We start from the raw sequence: 13,984 nt of genomic DNA, 5'->3' as shown, positions 1-13,984 counted from the left end.
CTTTCGGAAGCAAAAAAGAGAAAGAGACGCGCAGAAAACGAGAATTCTAACTGAGGGAAAACTTTGGGAGTTAAATTGGGGCTATTTTCTGTTGTCTAGATGTATGAGTAACAAATACAGATAACTGTAAAAATTGGTATATTTGTGGAGAGTCTCGGTCAAATTCATAGCGCTGGTAGTATAGTGGCGAGCGCAACAGTCTCACCAACGGTAATCCACGGTTCGGTTCCCGCCCGAGGCGTTTTAACTAAAATTGATTTTTAGATCGTAATTGACCTATTCATTTGAAGTAGCTACGAATTGGCAGGTTGAGCGCTTGATGATGACGTCACTAGCGAGGCACATTTGTCACTGGGGATAACGGAGCAAATCGTATGGCTGTTAGTGTGTGGATCGAGGTTTCGAGTAACTTTTCAGAAGTTGATATAAAAGTGTTTTGTTAATTTGTTTACTGGTTATGGTCAATTTTAGGGGTTGATTTAACTTAGTTGAACAGTGTGTTCTGGCGGGTTTAGGTAGAACTCTTTGTTCCGGGACGGATGGGAGTTACCCAAAAGTAAGTAAATTAAAGGAGCCATGAGGGAATGCGAATGCATATTTATTAAATATTGGGGATTAAATTACAGATTCCTTACACTGTGAAATGTACGACATTTGCGGCAGAGAGAAAAAGTAATGCATTGAATAATAATGTTATCGGGTTAATTGTATCTAAAGGTAGTATGGTAATTTAAGTAAACATATCCGTAGACGATGTTTAAAACTTATGATTAATGATTTGAGTCAAAGGGGAATTATCATTAGGTTTTAGTTATAGTTCACTTATTGAGTTTCTGATTCGAGGTAGCATTAGTGAATGATAGTTAGGGGTGTGGGGTCTCACTTTTAGAGGCCTCCTGGGATTATAATTTTGGGGAGAGTGGGGGAGAGAGCATCCATAAACGTATATATAAAACAACTGTTAGAACGATTTGTTTTAGTGCAAGGGTATTTTAAAGAGGCACGCTCACATATGGAACCTTATGAGATGTTTTTTATGGGTTTGAATTATACAGGTGACTATTTCTATTGTAAAGATAATGTAACGACGTTCGTCTGTTGTAAGAAGAGAGTCGGACCGAAATGCAGCGTGTAGGTTACTCATGACTTTAATGAATGATAAGACGGTACATGAAATAACTGAAATACGAAAACAACAAACGAAACGTGAAACTAATTACAGCCTATCTGGTGACTACTACACAGAGACAGGTACAAGCACCCACAAAATACACAGCGAAAGTCAGGCTGTCTAAATACGGTTCTCAATCAGAGACAACGACAAGCACCTGACTCTGATTGAGAATCGCCTCAGGCAGCCAAGCCTAACTAGACACACCCCTAATCAGCCGCAATCCCAAATAATACAAACCCCAATACGAATACAACATATAAACCCATGTCACACCCTGGCCTACCCAAACATATAACAAAAACACAAAATACAATGACCAAGGCGTGACAGATAAAGGGATCTTTATGTCTAATATGGTATGGCCTTTTGACCTTATCATGACTGGCTTCTGAGGTCTGATCAGCCTCAGGGGAGAGTCATTTGTATAATGAATGGGGTCATATTGAGTTACTAGTTTTAAGGTAAATTCATTAGAAATGAAGCAGTTTTGGTTGAGGGCTTAGAATTACGGTTTGAACCGCAAATGAGAAAGTGGTTCAGGATTCTGTCTTATAACATTAGCTGTGAAGTTTTTTGAATGGGCTATTAGTGATTTGGTATTGTAACAGAGAGAAAGTCATATTTATCATTGAGAATAAATAGGGGAAGATTACATGATAACCAACTTGGGACAGTTCTGGGATTGGAGAAGAGGATATCCTTATGGCATAGGGGATCCCACAAAGGTGGATAGGTTTTCCATGATATGGGGGAAACCTAGGAGCACTGTTGAACTTTGTAAAGGTGATGAAATCCTACTAACCATCAAAACTATTAAGCTCTCTGATGCAGGCACTTACACCCCCGGACTACAAAGGACCGGGACAGACACGATGGGTGTGTTTTCTATTAAGGTACTGCCAAAACCAGAGGTCCCAGACGAACCAGGGCCAGACACACTCCTCTACCACCCCTGGACCAAACCTGCCACCACTGTGTTAAAAATCCCATTCGGGTAATTAATGTTAGACTATTCAGCTATTGATCAATTAGGCATGGAGACTGGTTTTGATGGTAGGGACAATTTGTGGCTGTATTATACAGAATAGACTTGCTTGGGATATGCTTCTTGCTAGTCAGGGGGGCGTCTGCAAGATGTTCGGTGAACAATGTTGTATGTATATCCCTAATAACACCAGTCCAGATGGTAGTATATATAAGGGCCTTAATGGGCTTGATGCACTATCTGCTGGGGTGGAGGAGTCTGACTGTCCTCTTGGTTGGGAGCCTGGTTTGGTAAGTACACTGGTATGGTGGTTACTGGATTTCTGACCCTATAATTCTTGTATTTTTGTTATTGATGTGTTGTGCTGCTTGCATCATACCGTGTTTTAAGAAGACTGTTACAGATGTGGTGAAGGCTTCAGGCATGATGCCTTTGCTTGATGCTCCAGTTGGAGATGCTGAGGTGAAGCATGCTTTCAGGGGAGGATGAGACTGACTGAGGATGACCCATGTATGTTTGTTCTCCCTGTTGTGAGGTGTGGCATGGTGCCCACCTGGTGCAGGATAGGAGTAGCTGAGAGGACCAGATGGGTGATAAGAATGCTTTGTTCTGCTTTACTCTGTTTTCCATGACCAAAGTTTTATTCCACACTTTGCAACACATATTAAATCCATGTTATTGTCAGATAGAATACTGAGGGTCCCCAAGGAGAGGGCTTGTTAGTGTAGGAAGGATTTTTAATATGGTTAGCATTTATTAGATTATAAGTTTTTAAATAGTATTATATTTAACAGGAAAATAGGACATCTATGATGATTTAGGATTATTGAAAATGCATGAGTTTAGAAAGCCAAACAGTGAAGCATGTAGTTCAAATTTGGGAATGTGAAAAACAGCCACAGACAGGCAGAAGAGCCCTCCCCCGCACTGCAGAGACCTTGAAGGTTGGAGAGCAGAGAAGTTTTAGAAGGGGAGCCAGGACGAGCAAAGATAACATAGTGTGTAGATAAACAGTTACTGAGTGGAGACAAAAGTGAGAATTGGACATGTGGAAAATGAAAGGGACACTCCTAAATGAAAATGTCAGACATAAGGATAATTCACTAAAATCTTACCTAAGTCATTGTGTAAGAATAAGGCAAGGTTGTTACCTGGGCAGAGCCAGGTAACAAAAGGGGGGATGGGTAAATAGTGTTTTAGAATAGGATGTGACCTACGGGATAATTAACTAATATTTTTTTTTAGCTAATTGGTTTGACGAATAAGAAACTGTTTTATTAACCAAACCTGTATGTCCAAGAGTTTATGCACTACAGGTGAACTACAGGTGAAGACACTCAATCCAGTCCTGTGGGTCACCCGGATTCATATCGCACTGCGGGAGGGTAAGATACAATTTTCACTGTCAGAACAATAACAGTGTTTGAGAGGAGAACTGGAATTAATAGAATTCCGGGGGCCATCTCTCGAATGAAGTAACCCTCCCTGTCCTGTCACCCCTATTTTTGTTCATAGAAGTGAAGATGTGTCTGGCTCTTGCTAAGTGATGTGTTCTCAGGGAAAGGGTGGGGCTTCAAATGGAAGCTGTTCGTCTGAGCTGCCTTATCGTGGGTGACATATTCCTGATACAGCACGTCCTACTAGATATGCGGAGAGTGGTAATTTGACCCATGGTTTAGACGATGAGGATTTTGTTCCAGAATAAGCATAAGAGATCCCTAGATTTGGGTAGACAGGAAGTTAAAGTAGAGGTTGGGAAGGATCTCCCAATGGAGTTTTATGTAGACCAAAATGGAGTCTCTAACCACAGTATGGAAGAAGGTAGAGTAGAGTGAAGATGAGAGTTTTTGATTGCATAAAGATACGCTTAACTCTTTAAATAAGAAATGAAAAGGATCAAGGGTTGTGATGACCAGGTCTTGGTCGACACCCTAGTACGGTTCTGGGTAGAGGAGTGTGGGTCGGTATGGTAAAGCTGTTCATGAAAGCAGGAATGCCAGATAATGACAGTTGTATTGATTTGCACTATTTATATCCCCAGGTTCCCCTTAAATCAAGACTTCCTCCCTTTACCGTGACGAGAGGTGAATATTACTGTTTGGCCAGATACAGTACACATGGGAAATACGTGGGGAAGTTAGTACTCGCAATAGGACAGAGAATATTACCACTGACGAGACTATGTCTGATTTGACAGGCTGGTTGAACTCTGGGGATTTCAATATGTTGAAGTGGGCCAGGGCGACATCTGGTGGTTGTGCGGGGGAATGAGTTTGTGGCCAGTATTGCCGACTGATTGGACTGGTTAGGAATTCCTTTTACACTCATACAACACCAAGACATGAAGTTAGACAAACGAGAGAGAAGAGAAGCTCCATCTGGGTCTTTTGACGGCAGAGTATATATTGATAACATTGGGGTTCCACGAGGAGTGCCGGATGAGTTCAAGGCAAGAAATCAGATATTAGCAGGATTGGAGTCAAGCATTTTCTGGTGGTCTACTCTCAAATAAGAATGTAGACTGGATGAATTATAGTTACCAGAAGTGTTATTAAAGGTTTTGTAGAACAGACTGAAGCAACCAGCTGGAAGACCTGACAGAATAGAATTGCATTAGATAAAAGGGGGAAGTGGGCGTGGTAATCAGGACCAAGTCTTACATCCCGGGTAGCACAGCTCCGGACGAATCAGTGCCCGAAGCCTCAGCTGGTTTGACCACCCTGGCTCACGGGTTGGCAGAAAACTCTGGGGTGAATACTTCCCTGACTAATTGGTTTGATAGTACGTTTGGAAAATGGAAAAATGTTATAATCACTGTGTTATGGGCGGCATCCACCATGCATGACTGTTTTAAATTTATGCGGCTGTTGTCTAATTCCCTGTGTGCGAGGCCTTGTTTCCAGGACTCTGGAGAGATCAATGACACTACAGATGGTGCGTTATGGGCCGATTCCAGGTTCTGACCTGTGGAGGACTGAAGGCATGTCTACAGAGGAAGTGGACGAATCCGGATCTGTCATTTGTGGGGAATTTATGTTTGATGAGGCTAGTGTTGAGATGAAGGGGAATTAGATTGTAATTTGTTTCCATGATTAAACTGTTATTTTAATGAAGGTCGTGGCGAAAATCCAGAAGGAAGAGTTATGATTCTGATGTAGGTTTAAAAACAGTTGGAGTTAAGGTTAGATTTGATTAATGATATGTGGAGAGTTGGATAAACATTTATAATAATGTTAATTTGTTGATTATGTGTGTGTCTACTCATATGATAATCTGATAAACCTCTATAAAAAGGTTAGTTAAGTTCGTTTATACTTAGATTTTTTATGATTAAATAAAACTAGATGTAGAGGATTGTTAGAGGAAATTATAGTTGAAATGATTAATTATGTATACATTATTGATTAGAACCATTTATTCTAATACTATTATTATTATGATATGAAAAGTATGAGTTTTTGGTTAAGCTGTTACTGAAAATGTAAGCAGAACGAATTAATTGTCTGTGCCTCTTGGAAAGTTTAAGGGGTAGGGATGAGATAGCTTTTCATACAGATAAGAATGTTTTGGTTGGATTCCATTAGTGGAGAGAAGTATATCTTTTAGACAGGTTGGAATGTAGTTTTATGAGGGGAGTAAAACTATCTCTAGGACTGAATACTACCTATTGTAAGGATGGAAGAGGGTGTGAAACTGATGACGTCATTTTATGTTCCCTTTCTTTAAAATGTAATGTTCTTTGTATTTTGGGTCAGTACTCTCTGGAATTAAATGCTCTTACCTGGCTTTTAAGACTGGTCTCGATCTACTTCATGCATAATTAATGAACTTACACATCATTAATGAATTAGAAACGAGTGCGAAATTGGTTTTGGCAATTAAAACAAAGAAATGTATCAATTATATTTACTATATTTATCATTTATTCATTAATCATTACCGTTTTGTTCCATTCATGTGACCGACCAATACTGGTTCATAACATTTGACAGACCAACACCTCACCAGTCTTCTTCTCTCTAAACTGAGACCTTGAAACTGAGATATCTCATTCTTAAAACATAATCTGGGCTTACTACCAAATTACAGCTACTGATAGTGAGGATTTGCACAGTCAGCCACTTGCATGAACACACAAATTAGTTTACAGAACCGCACATGAATAAAACACAGACATTTGTTAAAAGAATAGCACAAACAAACATTTCCCTTAAACTCATTTAAGTGTCTTTGTCCACAGACTAGGAGACAGGCCTCAGCGTCTTTAGATTAGGTGAAGAAGTGTCTTCGTCCACAGACTAGGAGACAGGCCTCAGCATCTTCAGATTAGGTGAAGAAGTGTCTTCGTCCACAGACTAGGAGACAGGCCTCAGCATCTTCAGATTAGGTGAAGAAGTGTCTTCGTCCACAGACTAGGAGACAGGCCATGGCATCTTCAGATTAGGTGCTACAAGAAAGGATGGAGGAGAAGGGAAGAGGGAGATCAAAAAGTATGGAGAAGAAGGAGGAGTGAGATACACCTGAGATAATGTGATGATGGTCCTATGATACACCTGGGGTAATGATGTGATGATGGTCCTATGATACACCTGAGATAATGATGTGATGATGGTCCTATGATACACCTGAGATAATGATGTGATGATGGTCCTATGATACACCTGAGGTAATGATGTGATGATGGTCCTATGATACACCTGAGATAATGATGTGATGATGGTCCTATGATACACCTGAGGTAATGATGTGATGATGGTCCTATGATACACCTGAGATAATGATGTGATGATGGTCCTATGATACACCTGAGATAATGATGTGATGATGGTCCTATGATACACCTGAGATAATGATGTGATGATGGTCCTATGATACACCTGGGGTAATGATGTGATGATGGTCCTATGATACACCTGAGGTAATGATGAGATGATGGTCCTATGATACACCTGAGATAATGATGTGATGATGGTCCTATGATACACCTGAGGTAATGATGTGATGATGGTCCTATGATACACCTGAGGTAATGATGTGATGATGGTCCTATGATACACCTGAGATAATGATGTGATGATGGTCCTATGATACACCTGAGGTAATGATGTGATGATGGTCCTATGATAAGACACATTTATTACAGGCAGCAACACAAAAACATGGTTCCATTCTGAAAAAGACTCTCTGATCCTGGTAGCTATGTTTTTATTTGACCTATATTTAATCATTCCACTTATTCAAGGGAGGGAGAAAAGAAACCGGTCTTACCTAGATTCACTCAAGTACTTAACAAGATGGTGTTCATGTTCAATGAGAGCTTTTAGACAAGCTCCCGTCACTTCTGGTCCTTTAGGGAGGACTGCGTTCAGTAGTTCTCTCATTCGCTCCTGTTCAGTTGTTTCAGCTTTTATTCTGGAGTACTCTTCATCACCAATCATGCTCTTTGATGACAGATCATCTGCTATTGGCATTGTGTTTTTGACTCCCTGAATGAGTACAGCCCTGTGTTTCTTCAGAAACTCCTCAGCAGGAATCCCAAGGAGTATTAATGCTGAGGTGGGGGGGGGGGTAAATTAATATGGTTTTAGGGTTAACAGCAGCTGTTTCTACATCTTGCAGTCTCTCCAGTTACCATTCCTCTGATAGGCATTTCTTGAATAGAGCCGACTCCAGGGTTGTAGGCAATTCCAATTGAAGTCAGTCAAAAAATAAAAATGAAATTCCTATTCGGGTTATTGAGAAGTCACTGAGAGTAAAAAGTAGATGCCCTTTTCCAGTTAATGAATTGGAATTTCAGTTTACTTCCTGAATTGACTGATTTGGAATTGACGCCTACCCTGGCTGATTGTCTATTCAACATAACATACAGAGCCTTGCAAAAGTGTTCATACCCCTTGGATTTCTCTATTGTGTTACATGGTGGGATTAAGATGGATTCAATTGTAATGTTTTGTCAACAGTCGACTGAAAATACTCTGTAATGTCAAATTGGACCTGTCCCCCATACATACAACATCTGGAAAGTCCCTCAGTCTAGTATCGCATTTCAAGCACAGATTCAACTTTCTACAAAGACAAGGCCTCATATACAGTGCCTTTGTAAGTATTTATATCATTTTACCTTCATCGCCCCACTGAACACGACTCATGAAGACCTTCATCACATTTAACATTACATTTAAGTCATTTAGCAGACGCTCTTATCCAGAGCGACTTACAAATTGGTGCATTCACCTTATGACATCCAGTGGGACAGTCACTTAACAATAGATCACCTCACTGAACATGACTCATGACGACCTTCATCACCCCACTGAACATGACTCATGAAGACCTTCATCACCCCACTGAACATGACTCATGACGACCTTCATCACCCCACTGAACATGACTCATGAAGACCTTCATCACCCCACTGAACATGACTCATGAAGACCTTCATCACCCCACTGAACATGACTCATGACGACCTTCATCACCCCACTGAACATGACTCATGACGACCTTCATCACCCCACTGAACATGACTCATGAAGACCTTCATCACCCCACTGAACATGACTCATGAAGACCTTCATCAGTGTCCTTCATCCCAACTTGAAGAGACGTTAGCTCTATAACCGATTTTATAAAACTCGTCCACAAAAACAAACTTACATGTTGGATGAGAGTCGTTGCTGTACACATCTGAAAAACAAACAATAGAAAATATCATAAAACATTTTAATAGCATCTGTTAGAAAAGGACATTGATGATTGACATACTGTTCATGTATACTATTTCTTACCTTTTGATAAAACTGATTTCCATACTGTCCTCTCATCCTCCCCGATTAACTCCATCTCAATGTCAACCCCTGTGTTTCCCATTATCATCTGGCAACAGCTTGGTGTGGTGTCTGCAGGTAACAGCTGAATCTTCTGTGGGAGGCCATATGGTGCAACGATTGAGACAACAGACAGAGAGAGAAAGAGAAAGAGAGAGAAATAGAATGATATTCCAGTTCTTCATATACAACATGACAGATTCATGTCCTCAGCCTGATAAAACTACACCTCTGGATTGATGGAAGTGGAGCGGGGATTCTTGAACGCAAACCAACTGTTCAGCTTTAAGGACCCGTTTGGACTTGACAGGACGAATTCTGAAAATCCTTTGGACACCTGGTTTTTCTCCCGTTCCTGAACAGCCTACAAAATGAGCAATGTAGTAGTCAGTCAGAACAATGTAGTCTCGTAATTCACACAACATGCAGCTCACTGAGCAATCCATTTTTGTCAACAACAAAAAATGTGTATGCTTTTGTTTTACTATCCCTATTTTACCAGGATATTATTTTAAAGGTGTACCAGGTAAGTTGACTGAGAGGAGATTCTCTTTTACAGCAACGACCTGGAGAAGAGTTACAAGGGAGAGCAGAGGGGGAAAATGAGCCAATTGGAAGCTGGGGATGATTAGGTGGCCATGAAATTGCGAGGGCCAGATTGGGAATTTAGCCAGGACACCGCGGTTAACACCCCCACATCTTATGATAAGTGCCATGGGATCTTCAGTGACCATGGAGAGGACACCCGTTTAACATGCCATCTGAAAGACCGCACCCTACTCAGGGCAATGTCCCTTTCACTGCCCCGGGCATTGGGTTCTCCTTCGACCAGAGGGAAGAGTGCCGTCTACTGGCTCTTCAAATGAACGAGACAGAAATAGATTTCTCACAGAGCTGCATGTTGTCTTTGTAATCTAGAGATTTTCAACAAACTATCAGCTTTCCTTCAGTAGGTTTCAACATCCTGTTGTCACTTCAGTGATAGTGGCTCACCTCTTTCTGACTGGAGTTTCTGAGGAGCAGGTACAGCCTTGAAATGACTGTTGACCTTTTTACTGCCATGTAGAGGACCACGTCACAGTGGACGTCTATGTTCCAAGACAGTAATCTCAGTATAACAGAGATAGGTGAGAACTTGGGATGGAGAATCTTAGCATGGAATCTGGTGACCTCATGCACTTCCTCTAAAGACACTCCATGTTCCTCTACATGAAGAATCTTCATCTCATTCCTCAGGGAAGGGTTGGTCCCTGAACCACACAATTCAAAGGAGACAGAACGACAAATATTGAATTACTCATCCAACTAAAAGACAAAGAATATGCAGTACCAGATCACAGTAAACTCAAACTCCCAGAATAGTTTATTCATTAATTCAGGAAGTGAAACTCAGTTACATGGAAATGTCTTTCTGAAAACTATTTCTATGTGGTTTTACCTAAACAGACAACGTGTGGCAGATGAACTTCCTCCAGTTCACCTAACTCCATAGTGATGTCCAGCAATGGACCACCTTGTGTGTACTGCATGTCTTTCAGAAGTTGACTGTATGGATTCCAGTTCCTGAAGTGATACTTCAGAATGACATCTCTCTCACACAGCCAGCGGAGCCCAGACACTGTGCACTCATAACTCCCTTTGGGTGTCCTGTGTCTGAGGGCAACAACAAGATGGTAGAGAAGGTCAATGGTCAAATGGAGAGGTTGGATTAGAAGACTATTCCCAAAGGTAATGGGGAAATACACTAGCAAGTGGAATGAAATGTTAAAAGTAGTTATTTTACCTGAACATTGTCCCTCCCTGGACAGTGGAAGTCAAGGGTTCAATCTGAAGCCAGTGTGTGGAGTCCTGAACAAGGACAAGCATGTCAGTAATACATATGGGGCCTGTTTCCTGGACACAGATTGAGTCTAGTGCTGGACTAAAAAGCATGCCCAATGGAAGTTTCAATAGAAAGTTCTTTAAGGTCCAGGACCAGACTTAATCTGTGTCTGGGAAACTGGACCATTAACCAAAGTAACTAATCTAATGTATTTAATGTTACATGGAATGCTGGTGAATTATCAATTAAACTGTCTAATGACAAAATATGACAACAGCTAAAATACTGCATGACTACAAGCAGAACACCGGACTGTCTATCCCAGTATGAATGGTTTGTCAGTACACACCTGGCTTTGAGACTGTACTTGACTCCTGCAGGTAAGTAAAAGTAAGAATTGACATTATGACTTACCTCAACATGTTCACAATTCTTACAGCTCTGAGGAATCCCTAAAGTCAAAAGTAGTTGTTATTTAAAACTGGCAATATCACAGAATAATGCATTTATAATTAGACTTGTAATAAAAATGAATAAGTGAGCAACAGTCTCAGAATGTACACTCATTAGCAGACCATAATCTGACATTAGTGTTATATTAATAAATGTTTGTAGAAGCAGGAAACATCGTTCTGGTCCATGTTTTGTAGATGTTGGGGGCCTGATTTCTGGTAGATCCTAGGATGAGAGCTTAAAGGTAGAGTCAGCTAAATGATGATGTACGAGCAGCACCACAGATATTGTGATTAGCAAGATGCCTGACTTCTCTCTCACACAGTCACACACAGTATCTAACCATGTGCGTGGTTTCTCTTCACTCTCTTACAGTGTGGTAGTCACGGGACCAAAACAGCTGAGAAGTTTAGCATCGTGTTACAACGCTCTTAGTTGTTGTAGAAAATTGACCCACCATGCAATTTACTTTGTGCATCTACGTCATATTGCTGACTCTACCTTTAATTTTTTTGGGACCAAATAGATCATGATTGTGTTCCTTGTCTGGGAACCAACTGTAATGAACGCTTTAAAACTATATTGAGTCATAAACAATTATCAGTTAAAACTCACATTTCTCAGGTCCAGGCTTGATCCAACTCTCTCCACCATGGTCTCTGGTGTCCTCAGGTCCAGGCTTGATCCAACTCTCTCCACCATGGTCTCTGGTGTCCTCAGGTCCAGGCTTGATCCAACTCTCTCCACCATGGTCTCTGGTGTCCTCAGGTCCAGGCTTGATCCAACTCTCTCCACCATGGTCTCTGGTGTTGGGAAAGCAGACAGATTGACCGTGATTAAACAAACTACAACTGTATATTGTAAATGCATAAATGGATATTTCTATAAATTATGGTACCAGTGAGGGTTTCCTGCAGTGGACAACTTTTTACAACTGCTGATAATAATCAGGGGTGGTTCAGCTTTAATGTTGCAGATTGTTGCTTCCATCAACAATAGTTTTGGCAAGTCGGTTAGGACATCTACTTTGTGCATGACAAGTCATTTTTCCAACAACTGTTAACAGACAGATTATTTCACTTGTAATTTACTGTATCACAATTCCAGTGGGTCAGAAGTTTACATTCACTAAGTTGACTGTGCCTTTAAAAAGCTTGGAAAATTCCAGGAAAGAATGTCATAGAAGCTTCTGGTAGACTAATTGACGTAATTTTAGTCAATTGCAGGTTTTCCTGTAGATGTATTTCAAGGCCTCTTCGCTTGACATCATGAGAAAATCTAAAGAAATAATTGTAGACCTCCACAAGTCTAGTTCATCCTTGGGATCAATTTCCAAACGCCTGAAGGTACCACGTTCATCTGTATAAACAATAGTACGCAAGTATAAACACCATGGAACCAGGCGTCATACCGCTCAGGAAGGAAACACGTTCTGTCTCCTAGAGATGAACGTACTTTGGTGTGAAAAGTGCAGATCAATCCCAGAACAACAGCAAAGAATCTTGTGAAGATGCTGGAAGAAACAGGTACAAAAGTATCTATATCCACAGTAAAACGAGTCCTATATTGACATAACCTGAAAGGCCGCTCAGCAAGGAAGAAGCCACTGCTCCAAAACCGCTATAAAAAAGCCAGACTGCGGTTTGCAACTGCACATGGGGACAAAGATCATACATTTGAGAAATGTCCTCTGGTCTGATTAAACAAAAAATAGAACTGTTTGGCCATAATGATCATCGTTATGTTTGGAGGAAAAAGGGAGAGGCTTGCAAGCTGAAGAACACCATCCCGACCGTGAAGCACGGGGGTGGCAGCATCATGTTGTGGGGGTGCTTTGCTGCAGGAGGGAATGGTGCACTTCACAAAATAGATGGCATCATGAGGCCGGAAAATTACGTGGATAAATTGATGCAACATCTCAAGACATCAGTCAGGAAGTTAAAGCTTGGTCGCAAATGGCTCTTCCAAATGGACAATGACCCCAAGCATTCTTCCAAAGTTGTGGCAAAATGGCTTAAGGACAACAAAGTCATGGTACTGGAGTGGTCATCACAAAGCCCTGACCTCAATCCCATAGAAAATTTGTGGGCAGAACTGAAAAAGCAATGAGGCCGACAACTTGACTCAGTTACACAATCTTTGTCAGAAGGAATGGGCCAAAATTCACGGGCGGCAGGGTAGCCTAGTGGTAAAAGCATTGGACTAGTAACCGAAAGGTTGCAAGTTCAAATCCCCGAGCTGACAAAGTACAAATCTGTCATTCTGCCCCTGAACAGGCAGTTAAGCCACTGTTCAGTCATTGAAAATAAGAATTTGTTCTTAACTGACTAGTTAAATAAAAGGTAAAACAAATAATACATTTAAAAAACAACTTATTGTGGAACCCAAAACTATTGACCCAAGTTAAACAATTTAAAGGCAATACCACCAAACACTAATTGAGTGTATGTAAACTTCAGACCCACTGTGAATGTGATGATAGAAATAAAAGCTGAAATAAATCATTCTCTCTACTATTATTCTGACATTTCACATTCTTAAAATAAAGTGGTGATCCTAATAGACCCGAGACAGGGAATTTTTTACTAAGATTAAATGTCAGGAATTGTGAAAAACAGAGTTTAAATGTATTTGGCTAAGGTGTATGTAAACTGCTGACTTCTTTCTTTTCTTTTGAATGTGAAGTAACCAATCAGAAAGCTAATTGATGGCCGGTAAACCAA

The 13,984-nt window shown here is 40.7% G+C and overlaps 1 protein-coding gene across 1 annotated transcript; it reads right to left on the bottom strand.

Moving 5' to 3' along the window:
- Positions 1–6,053: 6,053 nt before the first annotated feature.
- LOC124023364 (NACHT, LRR and PYD domains-containing protein 1 homolog) lies at positions 6,054–12,615 on the bottom strand. The gene is made up of 10 exons (XM_046337892.1): positions 11,877–12,615; positions 11,223–11,260; positions 10,770–10,834; positions 10,425–10,639; positions 9,980–10,236; positions 9,216–9,350; positions 8,948–9,080; positions 8,817–8,846; positions 7,428–7,710; positions 6,054–6,606 (listed from the first exon to the last, which is right to left on the bottom strand). The coding sequence occupies exons 3-10, from the start codon at positions 10,775–10,777 to the stop codon at positions 6,600–6,602; spliced, it is 1,068 nt and encodes a 355-aa protein (XP_046193848.1). The 5' UTR covers positions 10,778–10,834; positions 11,223–11,260; positions 11,877–12,615; the 3' UTR covers positions 6,054–6,599.
- Between the last annotated feature and the right edge of the window lie 1,369 nt (positions 12,616–13,984).

The sequence above is a fragment of the Oncorhynchus gorbuscha genome, unplaced genomic scaffold (genome assembly GCF_021184085.1).
Source record: "Oncorhynchus gorbuscha isolate QuinsamMale2020 ecotype Even-year unplaced genomic scaffold, OgorEven_v1.0 Un_scaffold_1612, whole genome shotgun sequence".
NCBI classification, from domain to species: Eukaryota; Metazoa; Chordata; class Actinopteri; order Salmoniformes; family Salmonidae; genus Oncorhynchus; species Oncorhynchus gorbuscha.
This window is presented reverse-complemented; position numbering and strand designations above follow the sequence as displayed.

Coding starts and splice junctions, on each gene's coding strand:
- LOC124023364 (XM_046337892.1), bottom strand. Junction 10,237..10,424: donor GCCACACGTTGTCTGTTTAG/GTAAAACCACAT, acceptor TGTGTGGTTCAG/GGACCAACCCTTCCCTGAGG. Junction 8,847..8,947: donor GAAATCAGTTTTATCAAAAG/GTAAGAAATAGT, acceptor TTTGTTTTTCAG/ATGTGTACAGCAACGACTCT.